General features: G+C 56.5%; 3 protein-coding genes across 3 annotated transcripts in view; 2 read left to right on the forward strand and 1 right to left on the reverse strand.

The window, feature by feature from the left end:
- Window positions 1-40: 40 nt before the first annotated feature.
- TAF7L (TAF7-like RNA polymerase II, TATA box binding protein (TBP)-associated factor, 50kDa) lies at window positions 41-5,780 on the forward strand. Its single transcript, XM_009331636.1, has 11 exons — window positions 41-209; window positions 914-992; window positions 1,155-1,288; window positions 1,686-1,812; window positions 2,021-2,079; window positions 3,149-3,221; window positions 3,634-3,750; window positions 3,950-4,138; window positions 4,240-4,352; window positions 4,658-4,717; window positions 5,327-5,780. Exons 1-11 carry the CDS (start codon window positions 144-146, stop codon window positions 5,369-5,371), a joined length of 1,062 nt encoding a protein of 353 aa, XP_009329911.1. The 5' UTR covers window positions 41-143; the 3' UTR covers window positions 5,372-5,780.
- A 572-nt stretch (window positions 5,781-6,352) lies between these two features.
- LOC103923392 (aryl-hydrocarbon-interacting protein-like 1) lies at window positions 6,353-10,504 on the forward strand. Its single transcript, XM_009331736.1, has 7 exons — window positions 6,353-6,448; window positions 7,174-7,353; window positions 7,562-7,750; window positions 7,827-8,003; window positions 8,130-8,271; window positions 8,822-9,066; window positions 10,451-10,504. Exons 1-7 carry the CDS (start codon window positions 6,353-6,355, stop codon window positions 10,502-10,504), a joined length of 1,083 nt encoding a protein of 360 aa, XP_009330011.1.
- A 3,605-nt stretch (window positions 10,505-14,109) lies between these two features.
- Window positions 14,110-14,506, reverse strand: part of DRP2 (dystrophin related protein 2) — a 14,295-nt gene continuing 13,898 nt past the window's right edge. The window contains exons 21-22 of the mRNA XM_009331637.1: window positions 14,400-14,504; window positions 14,110-14,246 (exon numbers count right to left, since the gene is read on the reverse strand). Of these exons, the coding sequence (XP_009329912.1) occupies window positions 14,110-14,246; window positions 14,400-14,504 (242 nt within the window). The remainder of the gene's footprint in view (window positions 14,247-14,399; window positions 14,505-14,506) is intronic.

The following is a 14,506-nucleotide window of genomic DNA, read 5'->3' on the forward strand; positions in this document are numbered from 1 at the left end:
CCCAGCGCCCCCCGCCGCCGCCCCTGTGCGGGACGCCCGTGGGTGAGGGCCTGGCCCTCGGGGTGTCGGGCTGGGGTTGCCTTGTGGGAGCCTTCTTGGCGACGAGGTGACTGTAGCTTGTTCTTCAAGCTGAAGAAGACGGGATGAGTAAGAGCAAGGACGATGCTCCGCACGAGCTGGAGAGTCAGTTCGTGCTGCGGCTGCCGCCGGTAAGAGACCGTTCAGTCCGGTGCAGCTGAAGGGGCCACCGTCACGTTTAACACGCAGCTCAGTCCAGTTTGCTCGGCGAGCACGGGCGTTGGGAGAGGGATTAGCAACGCGGGTGAAGTCAGTGGGAAATCTGCGGACCTGGCAAGGAACGTGGAAGGGGTGGGATGCTTTTGGCCTCGGGTAGCCCACGAATTTGAACAGTTTTTGCACGGCCTCCTCTCGAGAGGTGCTCCTGTGACACAGAGCAGGAGGCTTGGAAGACAACTAGGGAGGAAATTTCTGTAAGGGTAGAGCTTTAGCAAGAGCTGGGTCTTCAGTTGCTATGGCTGTCAGTGTACCTGGTGCTGTCTGTTAGATGCTTAAAGCTGAGACTGTCCCCTGCGGAGACCACAAGAGCTCGGTGAGGGGAGCTGTAACTTCCCCCAGAGCTGTCGTCCTCTGGTAGGGTGTCTCTGTCGGGGGCCCCATGCCACTGTCACAGCTGTATCATGTCAGGGGGTGTGAAGGGCACTGGGAATAACAGAGCCACAGGGTTAACGCGTGGTATTGGGAGGAGGGTGCAATTTTCGTTGCGGTTCTTGCAGTTGTTCTTCTGCATTGGGATAGCAGGGGCGTTTAAAGCTGGGTAGGTTGGAGAGAAGCCTTTGATGATTCTTGGAGGAAGCGCACTCAGTCCTGACGTAAGTCTGTCCAACCTTCCCAGGAATATGCCTCCACTGTGCGGCGAGCGGTACAGTCCGGGAATGTCAACTTGAAGGACAGGCTCACCATTGAGCTACACGGTGAGTGAGCAGTATCAGGGCATCTTAAAACTCCTCTGACTGTCCGAAAGTGAAGCCGTGCAACTTGCATGTGTTTTCCCATGAAATTTCTGCTGCCCAGGAATGTAGTGCTCAGTTTAGCTGTTTAGCAACAGCACTAACCTGTCCTGTGGCTTTCCGCAGCGGATGGGCGCCACGGGATTGTCCGCGTAGACCGGGTGCCACTGGCAGCCAAGCTGGTGGATCTGCCCTGCATCATCGAGAGCTTAAAAACCATTGACAAGAAAACCTTCTATAAGACAGCGGATATTTGCCAGGTATGGGCTGTCCTTCTTGCCTGCCCCAACAGCTTAACTCCTTGCTCCCCTCTCCAGGAAAACCCTTGTACACTTTGGGAGCTGGATACCCAGTATAACATGGCCAATTCCTGTATTCTCACAATATTAGCAGTTTAAAATTCCCCACTCCGCTTGGTGTTTAGAAATCCCATTTCTGAAGCATGAAATGTGATTGTCCTTGTAACAGCTTAACTGCTGCTGTGTTTAGATATGAACTGAGCTGGGTGTGAAACGTGTTTCTCGTACCCCATGCCCATGAATCCCTTTGGCTCACAATATGCAGTGGGAAGTCACTGTTCATTTTCCAGAAAAGCTTTCACATCCTTTTGTCCTTGCGTTACGATAAGCACCCTTTGTGTTTATATGGGGATTCCAGATGCTTGTTTGCACTGTGGATGGTGATCTCTACCCCCCTTTGGAAGAGCAAACTGTGAGCACTGACCCCAAGGCAAACAAGAAGAAGGACAAGGACAGAGAAAAGAAATTCATCTGGAACCATGGCAGTGAGTAGAGGCTGTGCCAAACCCCTCCATCCCACCACCCCAGTGTCCCCACAGCTGTGCAGGGCACTCACCACTGCTGTGTCCCAGCTGTGCTGCTTCTCCGTTTTCAGTGCTGTCTCTGTTCCCGAAGGGATCTTCTCCCTTTTGGCATGCAGCTCTCCCATTAGGCCATCTGCCTGACACATGCAATCTGTTTCCTCTGTCACAGTCACTCTTCCCTTGAAAAATGTACGGAAGAGACGTTTCCGGAAGACAGCTAAGAAGAAGGTGAGTTGCTTCTCACACAGATGCAGGTGCAATAACCAAGGGATAGGAAGGCAGAGGCATTAGAGCTGTAACTGTCTATTAGTCCAGAAAACATGTAATTTCTTAACATTGCTTCACATGTTTCCTTGCCTGAGATGAGGGTGAAGGGAGGGTAGTAGATTTAAACACTTCCTTGGGTGCTTCCTCCATGTTTTCCAAGATGCTCCTGAGGGGAAAATCCTCTGTGCAGAGAACTGCTGGACTCCATTCCTGCGGTTGCCTTGCCATAGCGCATCTCTTCCTGCTCATTGAGAAGAAAGGAAGACTTGCATGGAAATGAGGCTTCGCTCATTTCTGCTTTCTCAGCTGAAATCTCTCTATGCATAGCCTGTTCACTTCATTCCTGCTTTCCCAGCTGAAATCTCTCTATGCATAGCCTGTTCACTTCCCCAACAAGGAACACTACAAATAGAATAACTGTCATGTCAGCTGGGGGAGTGACAACAGATGGAGCTCAGAGACTGAGTCTGTGCATACGCACAAGCCAGGCAAGGTGTTGGGGAGATGCAGCACCGTGAGGCTGGGAAGACTTGTTCTTCTCTGCTTTGCAGTTTCTGAGAACAGGATGGAGTGCTATTTTGCATGACATTTGAGAAACAAATTACTTGAGACATTCTTATAGCTCGCAGGAGAGATCTGATGTCACTGCATTAAGATTCCTGGCTGATTTAGAAGTGAAAAATGAAACCTTCTTTTGAGTGAGATGGGAAGGAGTTGAGTTGACCATCCATCAGGAAACTCAAGGACTTTCTGCATACACACAGAAAGTCCTATTTCATAAGTAGTATAAGTAGAAAAATGAGAGTATACAACCCATCAAGGAGCTCTGTACAAAAAAGATGGATTGCTTTCTGGAGGTGCATAAATTACTTTTAGGGTGAACTTGAGCAAAGGCTGAGCAGAAAGCATAAGAGAAGAAAGGCTTGAAATAGGTCTCTGTTCAGAGGTGGAGGGTTGGAGTTGACCAGCATCAGCAGCCTGCACGAGGCATTTAACAGTGTCTCTGTTATCTTTCCCCTCTCTGGCCCAGTATATTGAGTCTCCTGATGTGGAAAAAGAGGTGAAGCGTCTCCTGAGCACAGATGCTGAAGCTGTCAGTGTCCGTATCCTTTTAGGAGAAAAAAAAGCTCAAGTGGGGGACAGGACACTATGTGTGACCTGGGGGTTGTGGAAAGGAGAGACAAGTTCAGCTTTGTGTGACTGTGAGAGGCTGGGGAGATAAGCACACAAGAGGCACTGAAGTTTTGGAGCTTCATCTTTGCCTTGTTCAAAGCTCATTGTTTCTTCATGGTGACCTTCCTTGCAGACTGTACTATTGTACTGAGCAGGAACTTACATAACAGCAGAGGAGAAGTCATCAAAAAAGGGGGCTGGGGTGGTTCGTCTTGGATATCCATAGCTGCAAGGCCAGACTTGTTGGAGGGGCGGTGATCTCCTGCAGTTTTTAGCATTCTTTCATGGTACTGCATCTTTCACATTCCTCTTTTCCCTTGACTCGTCTGTTCCTGCTATCAGGCTGGGAAGTCATTGCTGAAGATGAAACAAAAGAAGTAGACAACCATGGTTCGCTCACCGGCCTGGACATCTCCTCCCCAGGGATGTCGGGACATAAGCAAGGCCATGGCTCCTCAGGTGCAGTGGGGAAGGCTGTTGTTTTCTTTCTAGCCACTAAGTAATCAGTTGGGCCCATTCTCTCTGGGGTAAGCCCTAACAAGAGCGAAGGAGAGAGGGCGTTGAGACAGGCACCCTGTACTGACGTGGTCCCTGGCAGGCAAAGAGTGCTGGAAGGTCATCAGCTGCGTTTTTCCTCTTCCCTTTTGCACCCCCCTAGAACATGATGAACTGCGGGAGATATTTAATGACATCAGCAGCAGCAGCGAAGATGAAGATGAGAGGGATCATCATGACGACGAAGACCTGAACATCATGGACACTGAGGAGGACTTGGAGAGGCAGCTGCAGGACAAGCTGAATGAGTCCGATGGGCAGCAACAGGAGAACGAGGGGTCCAACCAAATAGGTGAGTAGGCGGCAGAGCGCAGCAGAATCGCCGGGGTGCTAGGCAGGCTGCGCTGCCCAGCTCTGCTGCTGCTCTGGGTCTGAACTCGCTCTCTCTTCCAGTCATGGGGATCCAGAAACAGATTGACAACCTGAAAAGTAAACTCCAGGAGACCCAGGACAGGAGGAAGCGCCAGGAAGATCTCATCATGAAAGTGGAGAACCTAGCCCTCAAGGTGAGAGCTCTCTCTCTCTTCAAGTCTTCTGCTTAACACTGGCTTGCCATTAGATCCAGCAAACTGATTCAGCTGCTGCCCTGGAAAAGCCAGGGGTCTTTGCCTGCTGGGTTAAAAATTATTGTGGTGTGACCATACACACTCCAGCATTTCCCCATGGAGGCAAAACAATCCATGAAACTGCAGGAGATAAGGGGGCTGGTTGTCAGTGCAGCCTGGGACTTGCTGCACCATTTGACATGTGCCAGCACCCATTCAGTTGAGAACATGTTGGTAACTGTGGTCTGGCATGTTTGTCTCTGCAGACCCGTCTCCAGGCTGTGCTGGATGAGTTCAAGCAGCAGGAAGAGCGAGAGAAGCAGCAGGTGAGGAAACTCCCACAGTGGAGTGGGAAGGACTGGGGCACTACATGGTTCTAGGCCTGGCCTCTGACAAAGTTCCCTGATCTTGTACCACACCAGCTGCTTTGAACTCTAGTGTTACAGGTCAGGTGTGGTTGTACCTCATCTGTACTTGCGTGGGGCTTCCTAAGACACAAGGAGGTATAGGAAATGAGGCTGATTGCAGCCTTCCTTCTGGAGGAGCAGTGAGCCAAAACATGTCTACTCAGCAGTCCAAAGCTGCTAGGATTGCCGCCTGGGGTAAAACATGACACAGAAACCCGCTAGCACCCGTGTACAAGAAAGGGAGTAGCTGTAGGGTCTTGGCAGATTTCCTGCCTGGGCAGCTCTGCTCAGTTTCAGCCAGATACCAAGGCAGGAGGTTCCCACTCCCCAGGTGCCTGTTGTGTGGCTTCATCTTGTGGGCAGTGCTGAGTTCTGCCCCAGAGGTGCCCAGGCACGGCTCCCTGCAACGTACAGGCAAAGCAGCCACTGGCGTAGGTGGAAGATCTGCAGAAACACAGAAGTGCTTGGGCTGGAGCTGCCAGGAGTCCCAGCCATGCTTTACTGTAATGCTTCACTCTCTCTTCCCAGATGACATCCCTGCAGGAGCAGCTGGAATCCCTCATGGAGAAGTGAGGAGCGGGCCTTGATTTTTGCACCTGTGAGCAGAGCTGGAAGTGTTGTTCATCTGCCATGCTGAAGTTTTTGCTCTAGTCCCACACTTCTGTTGCCAGATGTGCTGCTGGGCAGTGCTAGAGGCCCCATGCCCAGGGCTGCTGTCACATACGTTCTGCTGGGCTTGGCTGAGTGGAGCTAAAGAATTGGACTATGCCTGTGAGAGCAGCCAAAACACTGGATTTACTGTAAATATTCAGCACCATCCTCCCAGAGGGGTTTAGTTCTTCCTGGGACAGTGCGGTGCAGCTTTCTGTATCTTACTGAGTCTTGGACTTGATGGGCTGTGGCCTGGTAGGAGCTTGTTCTTGTGTTTGGGGAATGCTTGTGTCTGCAAACCAGGCTCAATAAAGTACCGTTTCCAACGCTGGTCTGTTCCTCTGTGGTCTCTGGAGCACAGACTAGCACTGCCTTTTGCCAGCTTGTGCCTGACCACACACAGCCCCTGGCTGGTGCTCGCACCAGCATTGTTGGGCTCCTTTGCTGAAATGCTCCTTGTGTGGCTGGGTCAAAGGGAGACTGCGTGCAAAGGGGACCCTGTGAGCTGTCACTCTGTGGGAGGAATGAGGCTCTCCTGATCGGGGAGTTTCTTTAATTCTTCACAGACTAGGCAGGCAAATCCCAGATTAACCTGGCAGTGTGGGAAGAGGATTAGAAAGGCAGTTCCAGAGCACAACGGAGGGCACTGCGGGCTTCACTGAGGGTGTGCCACAGTGGGACACCCCTCTCGCAACCTGAAGGGCAGGGGAAGGGGAGAAGGCTTCCAAGCTCTGCCCGCAGCACGGAAAGCGAAAGGCCAGCAGCAGCGCCGGGAGATGACATGCGTGTCCAGATAGTCAAGAAAGGGAGATACCCTGAGGAAGACGCAGAGCTCGGGAAGGGTCAGAGCACACCCGTGTGCATGTGCCTGTGACCTGCTCCTGGGGGCCAGCAGGAGCAGCCATGGAGGAAACCTACCTGCTGAATGTGGAAGGGGTCAAAAAGAAGATTCTGCATGGAGGCCAAGGGGAGCTGCCAAAGTTGCAGGATGGGAGCAAGGTAAGTCGTCTTGGTTGTTACCCCAAAGCCCTAGAAGAGGGGAGTGGATCCAACACCACTAGCCCTGTCCATTATGGTTAAATTCCCTGCTCACAAGCCAAGCTCCAGGTCTGCGGTATGGGGAGATCCCATCTTCAGGAGATCCCTTGCAAGGGGGGTACAGGAAGGGCTGTTTTGGGCACAGGCAGCCACATTGCCCTCACAGTGACAGCTGACATTGCCCGCTGCCTTCACCTTGCATTGGTGCTGTTACCTGCCTCCTTCCTCTATCCTGGGGCCATCAGAGCTCAGTGGCCATGATGGGTGGCTGGAAATCCGCCTCTCCTGATGCATGTCAAACAGGAGTGAGGGGTGCCAATGGGGAGCTCTTGGGGGTTTCAGAGATTCCCCAGCCTATGGGTATGGGTAGATCAGTGTGGGTTCCACCAGGTCCTGGTGCATGCTGTGGGAGCACTCTGTACTGGGTTATAAAGACGGCTCCAAAGAGAGCAGCAAGATATGGGCATTAAGTTACTCCACCATCTGCTTGCTGTCTAAGACAAGTGGGTAGGAAGTACAGTCTCCTGCTGCAGATGGAGAGCTGCCAATCAAATCGGCACCTCAACGGGAGCAGGCTTAGCCCTGCGTCCTGGCCCCATGGCAGAGGGATTCAGGGCTGGCGACGGGACGGAGGGCTTTCACTGTGGTGCCTGCCCTGGCTCAACACTGAGTTTTCTCTGGGGCAGATCACCTTCCACTTCCAGACGCTGAAGGATGACTTTGAGCGGACAGTGATTGACGACAGCCGGGAAGCTGGCATCCCCATGGAGATCATCGTGGGCAAGATGTTCAAGCTGGAGATCTGGGAGACGCTGCTCAGCTCCATGAGAGCCGGGGAGGTGGCCGAGTTCTGGTGCGACGCCATTGTGAGTGAGGGGCCCATGGGCGCTCACTCCCCTCCTTTCTGCAGAGCCAGGGCACAGGACCATGCACCCCAGAGATGCTCCAGCCTTGTCTGGTGCAAGCACAGGGGACATAGGTGTCACTTAGCCATGGCACCAGGGGGGCTGCCCCAGAGGAAGGGGGTGCAGGCTGGCCCCATGCGGCTGAGCGGGGTGCTCCCCCTCCTTGCAGCACACAGGCATGTACGCCCTGGTCTCCAGGGGAAAGCGGAGGATCGCAGAGGGCCAGGACCCCCTGGAAGGGCAGAAGCACCGCTGTGGCATGGGTAACATGTTTGACTACCACAGCACGGGCTATGATGACCTGGACGAGCTGCAGCGGACGCCGCAGCCCCTCATCTTCATCATGGAGTTGTTCCGGGTAAGGGGGATTGCGGGGATGGCTGTCAGCGTGGGGACAGCCAGGGCAGGCAGCTCAGCTCCCGCTGCCCGTACAGGTGGAGGAGCCCTCAGCGTACAAGCGAGACACCTGGGCTATGAGCAAGGAGGAGAAGCTGGCAGCGGTGCCCATGCTGCACAGCGAGGGCAACCGCCTTGTCCTCTGCAAGGAGTTTGGGCAGGCGGCGGCAAAGTACCAGGAGGCTGTCATCTGCCTGAGGAACCTCCAGGCCAAGGTGAGCAGGACACAGCCACCTCCTGTCATCCCTGCCTGGGTTTCCTCAGCAAGGCACTGCCCTGTGGGCCCTGGGTGCCCGGGAGGGGACAGCCACAGCTGTGAACCAAATGGCTCTCTGGGGCAGGAGAAGCCATGGGAGGATGGATGGCTGAAGCTGGAGAGCCTGGTCACGCCACTGGTGCTTAACTACTGCCAGTGCCAGCTGGAGCTGGGCGAGTACTACGAGGTGCTGGAGCACACAACGGAGCTCCTCCAGAAACACAACGGTACCCGTGCCCTGCATCCTACCCCCCCGCTGTGCCCACAGCCCCCAGAGACTGTGTCCTCTGGATCCCCCATCCATGTCGATGCTCAGCCCACATCCCTCTGCCTGTGATGGTACCTATATCATCTGGATCCTCATGTCCACTGCAGAACCTGTGTCCCAGGTCCCCCTGCCCGTGACAGTGCCCATGTCCCTGGTTTCCTCTGCCCATGATGGCACCTGCACCCCATGTCCTCTAGGTCCCCCTGCCCATGATGTTGTCCAACACCATCCAGATCCCCCTGCCCACCATGGTTCCCCCTGCCCACCATGGTTCCCCTTGCCTGTGATGATCCCTGCACCCCATGTCCCCTAGTGTCCACAGTGGTATGTGCATGGCCCAGGTCCCCTGCCCATGATGGTACCCCTACCTACAAGTGTGTCCACTCCATGTTCTCCTGCCTATGATGGTACCTGTGCTCTGTGTTCCCTGGGTTCCCAGGGTCTCCAGCTCCTGCAGCTAGTGGCCCTGAGCTTCAGGACCCCTGCTGGGGGCTCTCCTCTCCTGGCAGAAAATGCCAAGGCCTATTTCAAGCGGGCGAAGGCCCACGCTGCTGTATGGAATGAGCGAGAGGCACGGGAGGACTTCCTGCGGGTGGCTCACCTTGACCCCTCCATGGCAGCTGCTGTGAAGAAGGAGCTGAAGCAACTGGGGGAGAGGATGAGGAAGAAGCACGTGGAGGATCGAAAGCGCTACCAGGGGCTCTTCCAGCCGCCTCAGGGGCCACGGGCCAGTGAGGAGCAGGAGAGCAGGGAGGTGGGTGACAGGGCGATGCTGCAGGAAGAGGCACCCCAGGGTGAGGCTGGGGTCCTGGAGACCCCTGGGCAGGGGGAGCAGGGTGCAGGGACCAAAGAAGCAGAACAACCAGGGGCTGACCAAGCAGAACAAGGGACCCCTGGGGCTGGGTGTGAAGGAGCAGTGCCCAGAGGAGAAGCAGCCCAGGGGCAGCCTGCAGGGGTGGAGGTGGAAGCAAGGGATGGGATGGGACTGGGGGAAGAAGCAAACCTAGGCATCTGTGGGCCAGAGAGCTGGAGAGCAGAGAGGGGGGCAGAGGAGGAAGATGAGAAAGAAGAGGAGGGGGAGGAGGAAGAAGAAGAGGAGGGGAAGGAGGTGGAGAAGGAGGAAGAAGAGGGGGAGAAGGAGGAGGAGGAAAAGGTAGAGGAGGACGAAAAGGAAGAGAGCTCAGCAGCAGGGATGGAAAAGCTGGCTCTAGGGCAATGTGGGGCAGCAGGGCTCAGGCAGGGGCTGGAGCAGGGAGCCAGTGGGGCAGAGGGAGCTGCCACAGGGAGTGTGGCCTTGGCTGAGCCAGGCAGAGCCCCAGAGCCAGGGCCCCCCAGCAAGGGGCTGGGGCCAGCCGAGGGGCCCCTGGACCTGGAGGATAAAACACCCAGAGAGGCGCTGGAAGAGGGGAGCTGCAGGGAGCAGCGAGCAGGCAGCGGCCAAGGAAATGCTGGAGAAGGCAACATCCCCCCAGACAGCTTCACCCCTGGGGCCGTGCTCCAGGCTGGGCACTCGGGGGCAGACGAGGAGCTGGGCAGAGGGGCAGAAGTACCCCCCTGCCCCATAGCAGCCCGGGAAGGGGGTGATGCACCCCCAGGGCAGTGCAGCGAGAGCAGAGAGCTCGGGGCCGCGATCCTGGGGCATGGCCAGCCCTGAGCAGGGCCGGTTACCCCTGGATGGCGGAAGGGCTGCCAGATCACTGACAAGGAGGCACAGCACAGACAGTGGGGCTGCTGTATGCTGAGAGGGAGGTCCAGGGCTGGGGACTGGCCCTGCAGTGACATGGGAACAATGCTGTCCTCACCCTGCCGCCACTGGGACCACCAGCCCTGCTGTGCAGCAGCGCCTGCTGCCTCACTGCCCCGACTCATCGGCTCCAGCGCCTTTCAGCTGGGCCCTGCTGAGCTTTGCTGGCTGAGAAATAAAAGCTTTTCCCTGGCACCATGTGCTGGATTTGTTCCTGGACGTGACCGGCTTCCCTGATCACAATCTGCACCTCCTGCCTTGCCCTGGAGCCTGCAGCGCAGGGATGGGCATTTTGCTCTACTCTTGAGAGGGGGAGTTAAAGAGGCTGCATTTCACCCCTATTTAAGCTCCTGAATCCCTTATGTGTGAAAGCTGTCCCCATACTTCCCTGCAGTACTACCATGTCAGGCCTTTGCCCAGCAGTGCCAGCCCCTCCAGGTTGGACTGAGAGCAGGTCCAGCCCTACAGCTATCAGTTCTGGGCAGGCTTCATTGTCAGCCAGGGCTGGGCTGCACCCTGTATGGCAGGGAGGGCCTGAGACGCCCCAGCCTTGCCCTAGGCTAGTCCTCAACTGAGCCCCTCACTGTGCCATGGAGACACGGGGAACATGGGCAGCACTTGGGGCAGAGGCACACGGACACCTCTGGGCACTGGAGACCTAATGGGGCTCCAGGGAAAAAGCATGGAGGGAGACGACTGCCTGCCCAGCATCCCACTGCTGCCTACATCCTTCCTGGGGCTGAAGGGTTTCCTACAGCAGAAGTTCCCAGGCAAGGAAGAGGGACTGTCCCCACACAGCCCCTGTCCCAGCCCTCAGGCTGCTATGTGGCTCTGAGCAGACCTTGCTGGAAGAAGACGAAGGAAGATGGCGGTCGGGGGATGCACCTGTGTCTGGGGAGCCCAGGGCTCTGCTCACAGCTTCTGCTCTGCCTCAAATGGTGTGGACAGCCAGGGTGACAGAGGGCACAGGGACATCCATGTCACAGCAGCCCTACAGGAGCGGTGCCAGGATAGCAGAGGGCCAGGAGCTGCCTTGACTTAGCTGAGGTGCACAGACAGAAGAGGCCAGAGCACTGATCCGGGTCTCAGTATAAATACAAATTTATTCTCTTTCCAGAGCAGAGATGGCGCAAAGCAGCAAGTACAGCAGCGCCACAGTACATGGTTACCAGAGCATTAGCCAGCCTGCTCCTCTCCCTGCCGCATCCCATCTCCCAAACACAGCCCACGCTCACCCTGTACCCGACAGCCCAAGCACCCAGCCCGGCCACCACTGCTCCCCACACCTGGCACCGGGGCCAGCAGGTCTGCCCTCATCCTGCCTTTTCCTTCCTCCAGCTCCCCCAAGCCTGGGTACTCCTGACCTCATCCTCAAGCCAAAACCTCACTCCTCCCCATGCTCCCCCCATCCTGCCACTGGGATAACAGGGAGGTCCAGCCGGGGCTCGCAGGCTGGCATGTGGTCCCTCACCACAGTCAAACAAGCAGCCTGACACACAGCAAGCTTACAGCCAGCCTAACACCAATGCCACCACTACTGCCCTCCTGCCACTCGCCCGGGTGTGAGAGGGGATGGCAAGGACAGCAACCCGCACACTGCTAGTGGACACTGCAGCACAAGACCCCAAACACCTGGCCATAAGGCTCATACCGCCTAATCCCCGGTGTGGGCACTGCTTCGCACCTCTGCCAGCATGTCGAAGGCAACCGCCCACACAGCCCTGTGCCCCCACATGTTGCCTTGGTCCGAACCTCCCTGAACAGCTCACTACTGCATCCTGTCCCAGCCAGTGACAACAGCCCTGTCCCTGTCCTCACAGCAAGCCCTGTTTTGGGCAGGATGCTTCACACTGGCATGCAGCCCTGCCCTGCCCCGAGGGCTCAGGCATCTCATCCCTCAGCCTGTGGCCCCAGAGCACCAGCACCATCTCAGCCTCTGCTCTGGGGCACCCCACAGCACCTGACTCCACCTCTTTCTCAACATAACACAGCATGAGACAGCCAGCCTGAGAGAGCCTTTGGAACCAGGAGCCACCATCACTGAGCTACCCTGCCAGCTTGTAGAACAGTCTCCTCCGCTGCCTGGCGGGACTCGCCTGCTTCCAACGAGAGCCTCAAGCCCCTCAGCCCAGCTCAAATTGGGGGACAGCAGCAGGGCAGCTGCTCCTTGGGGGCGGCAAGGAGGTGCCCTGCCTGTTCTGCTGCCTGTCCACACCGCTATGCTCCTGCATCACAGCTCAACATCCTGGTGGCCCCAGGGCTGGAGCTACGGCTGGAGAAACCCCTTCCCACAGCGCCACGGGGGATGGGCAGCTGCAGGAGCCGAGGCTCCCCAGGGATGGAGCCGAGTCCAGGCAGGACAGGCTCTCCATGCCACGGCAAAGGCACAGCTCCCCAGGAAACCAGCCAGGATGCAGTACCTGCTGTTGGTCCGGCCCTCTGCTGAGCTGCCCCCACAGCAGCTCTGCTCCGCTCCAAGGCAGCACCAGCAATGAGGAAGGTGCTGGTCCCTGTGGGAGCAGATGTTGGGCTGGACTGAAAGTGAAGGGCAGCTGCACTTACAGTATTAGAATTTAATGGAGTGAGTCCATGAGAGTATTTAAGTACAGAATATATATAATATATAGAAATATATGCAAATTAAATGATAAGGCTCTGTTATAAAGACCTTCTCAAGATAAGGCTACTAGCTGGGCTGAAGCTCTAACATGGACTCAACCCTACCCCATAAACCTTGCAGACTCTCCCCACCAGACAGTATATGCCTGCCTGGCTGTGGAGCCCTGGGTGGCAAGAGAGAGTTCAATCCGTAAGGCTGGCAGCTGGATGCTGTTAGAAAGAGTTCTTTTAAAAACTGGGTGGCTCCAGGAGTGTTTTGGTGCCCATAAACCTGGAGGCCCCTGGGCACAATTGAAGAGTAGCAGGATGCTGAGCTCTGCATCCCCCAAGGGCTGCGGTCAAAGGTAGCAGCCCACAAGCACAGGGGGAGACAGGCAGCTTTCAAGGCTTCCGTTCTTTCTTCTGAACCTTTCCACCCAGGCTTGGACACTGTGGCTGAGTGATTGAACCAGTCTCCTGGGGAGCCCACGGTACCACTCCTGCATGACCTATGTTCCCCTGAGATCTTCTGGAGCTGGCAAGCATCCTGCGCAACCGGCTCGGACGGAGTCTGTGCGAGGTCTGCTGCAGCACAGGGAGCATGGCAGGGAGAGGAAGGGGAGGAAAGCAGCTGGGTAGCTGGTTAGAAAAAGCCTCTGGCTCACAGGAGGTGTTAGATAAGGGAGGTCATACCTGAAAGACAAATGGAGAAGTCAGGAAAATAGGACCCAGAGCCACCTGGTTAGAACGGGGCTGCTGCAGAGCCAGGAGGATCCTGCTCAGGGATGGCAGAAAGTGGGCAAGGGTCTGTGTGGGCAGAGAGGGAAGCTCTCCCCCACCTCGCGTTAGTGCTGGCACCAAGCAATGTCTCCCCGCAGCACATGGATGGGCAGCCTGGGCGAGGGACCAAGTGCTGCTCCCAGGCTGGAGCACAGAGGGACAGCAGAAAGACCAACACCATACCCCACTGGGTGAGTGGAGCGCCGTCCACACATGCATCCCCCACTCCTCCTCCCTTCAGGGAAGAGCCATCCATGAGCATCTAGGAGACCTTGCAGCATTGCTTCCATCTCACCAGGTAACTGGGGCCTCGACCTCCCCTGGAGAGCGGTCTGGACAGGGACAAAGTGTGGAGGTGGCTCAAGGTGATCACTGCAAACTCGATGCTGGCAGGTCTGTCCATGTTCACAGTGGGGAGCCCCACATGGTGCAGGGTCCCGAGCAGGGCAGGAGGCTGCCTTGCAGCTCATCTGGGGGAATCTACTTGGTCTGTACTCTTGGCAGCTCTGATTGCCTCTCCTTGCAGGTGTGAAACCTCCTCCTCAACCTCTCTGTGCCCAGGCCACACACCTGTCCCAGCAGCACCACGGCAGCGTAGCTCTTGGCTGTAGGCGCTGTGGGGGATCAGCTGTCGCAGGGAAGCTGGGATCGGGGCAGCACTCCATGGGGAAATCCTCATCTGAGGGAGCAGTAAGAGGCCAGAGAGGGGGATTTCACTCGAGTACCTCGAGAGTTGGGGAAGGCGCTCCGCAGCTTCTCCATGATGTCTTCCAGGCACACGCTGACTTCCTGGGTTTTCACTTCCACCTCGTCTGCGCAGGAAAGAGGGCAGGGTGGGTGAGTAGGCTCTCTGGGCACCCGCCTCGCCGGCCAGCATCTCTGCAGGACGGCAGGGCGCAGGCAGCTTCCCGCAGCGTTGAACCAAGGGAGCAGGGCAGAGAGCTCAGCCCAACCCCAATCCTCACCTGCAGCTTCGGTGTCAGGGGTGTTGTGCTCTTTCTCCTTTGTCTGGCTGCCTTCAGACTGATACGGAGATGAAGCCAAGGAAGAGGCTGCGGACCGACGGCGAGCT

The sequence above is a fragment of the Pygoscelis adeliae genome, unplaced genomic scaffold, assembly GCF_000699105.1.
Source record: "Pygoscelis adeliae isolate BGI_AS28 unplaced genomic scaffold, ASM69910v1 Scaffold79, whole genome shotgun sequence".
NCBI classification, from domain to species: Eukaryota; Metazoa; Chordata; class Aves; order Sphenisciformes; family Spheniscidae; genus Pygoscelis; species Pygoscelis adeliae.

Excerpts from the sequence above, each read along its gene's own strand:
- TAF7L (XM_009331636.1), top strand. The coding sequence starts at position 144 with ATGAGTAAGAGCAAGGACGATGCTCCGCACGAGCTGGAGAGTCAGTTC. Across the intron at positions 1,813-2,020 it reads ATTCATCTGGAACCATGGCA|TCACTCTTCCCTTGAAAAAT; the intron begins GTGAGTAGAGGC and ends CCTCTGTCACAG. Across the intron at positions 4,718-5,326 it reads AAGAGCGAGAGAAGCAGCAG|ATGACATCCCTGCAGGAGCA; the intron begins GTGAGGAAACTC and ends CTCTCTTCCCAG.
- LOC103923392 (XM_009331736.1), top strand. The coding sequence starts at position 6,353 with ATGGAGGAAACCTACCTGCTGAATGTGGAAGGGGTCAAAAAGAAGATT. Across the intron at positions 8,272-8,821 it reads GCTCCTCCAGAAACACAACG|AAAATGCCAAGGCCTATTTC; the intron begins GTACCCGTGCCC and ends CTCTCCTGGCAG. Across the intron at positions 9,067-10,450 it reads AGGAGCAGGAGAGCAGGGAG|TACTACCATGTCAGGCCTTT; the intron begins GTGGGTGACAGG and ends ACTTCCCTGCAG.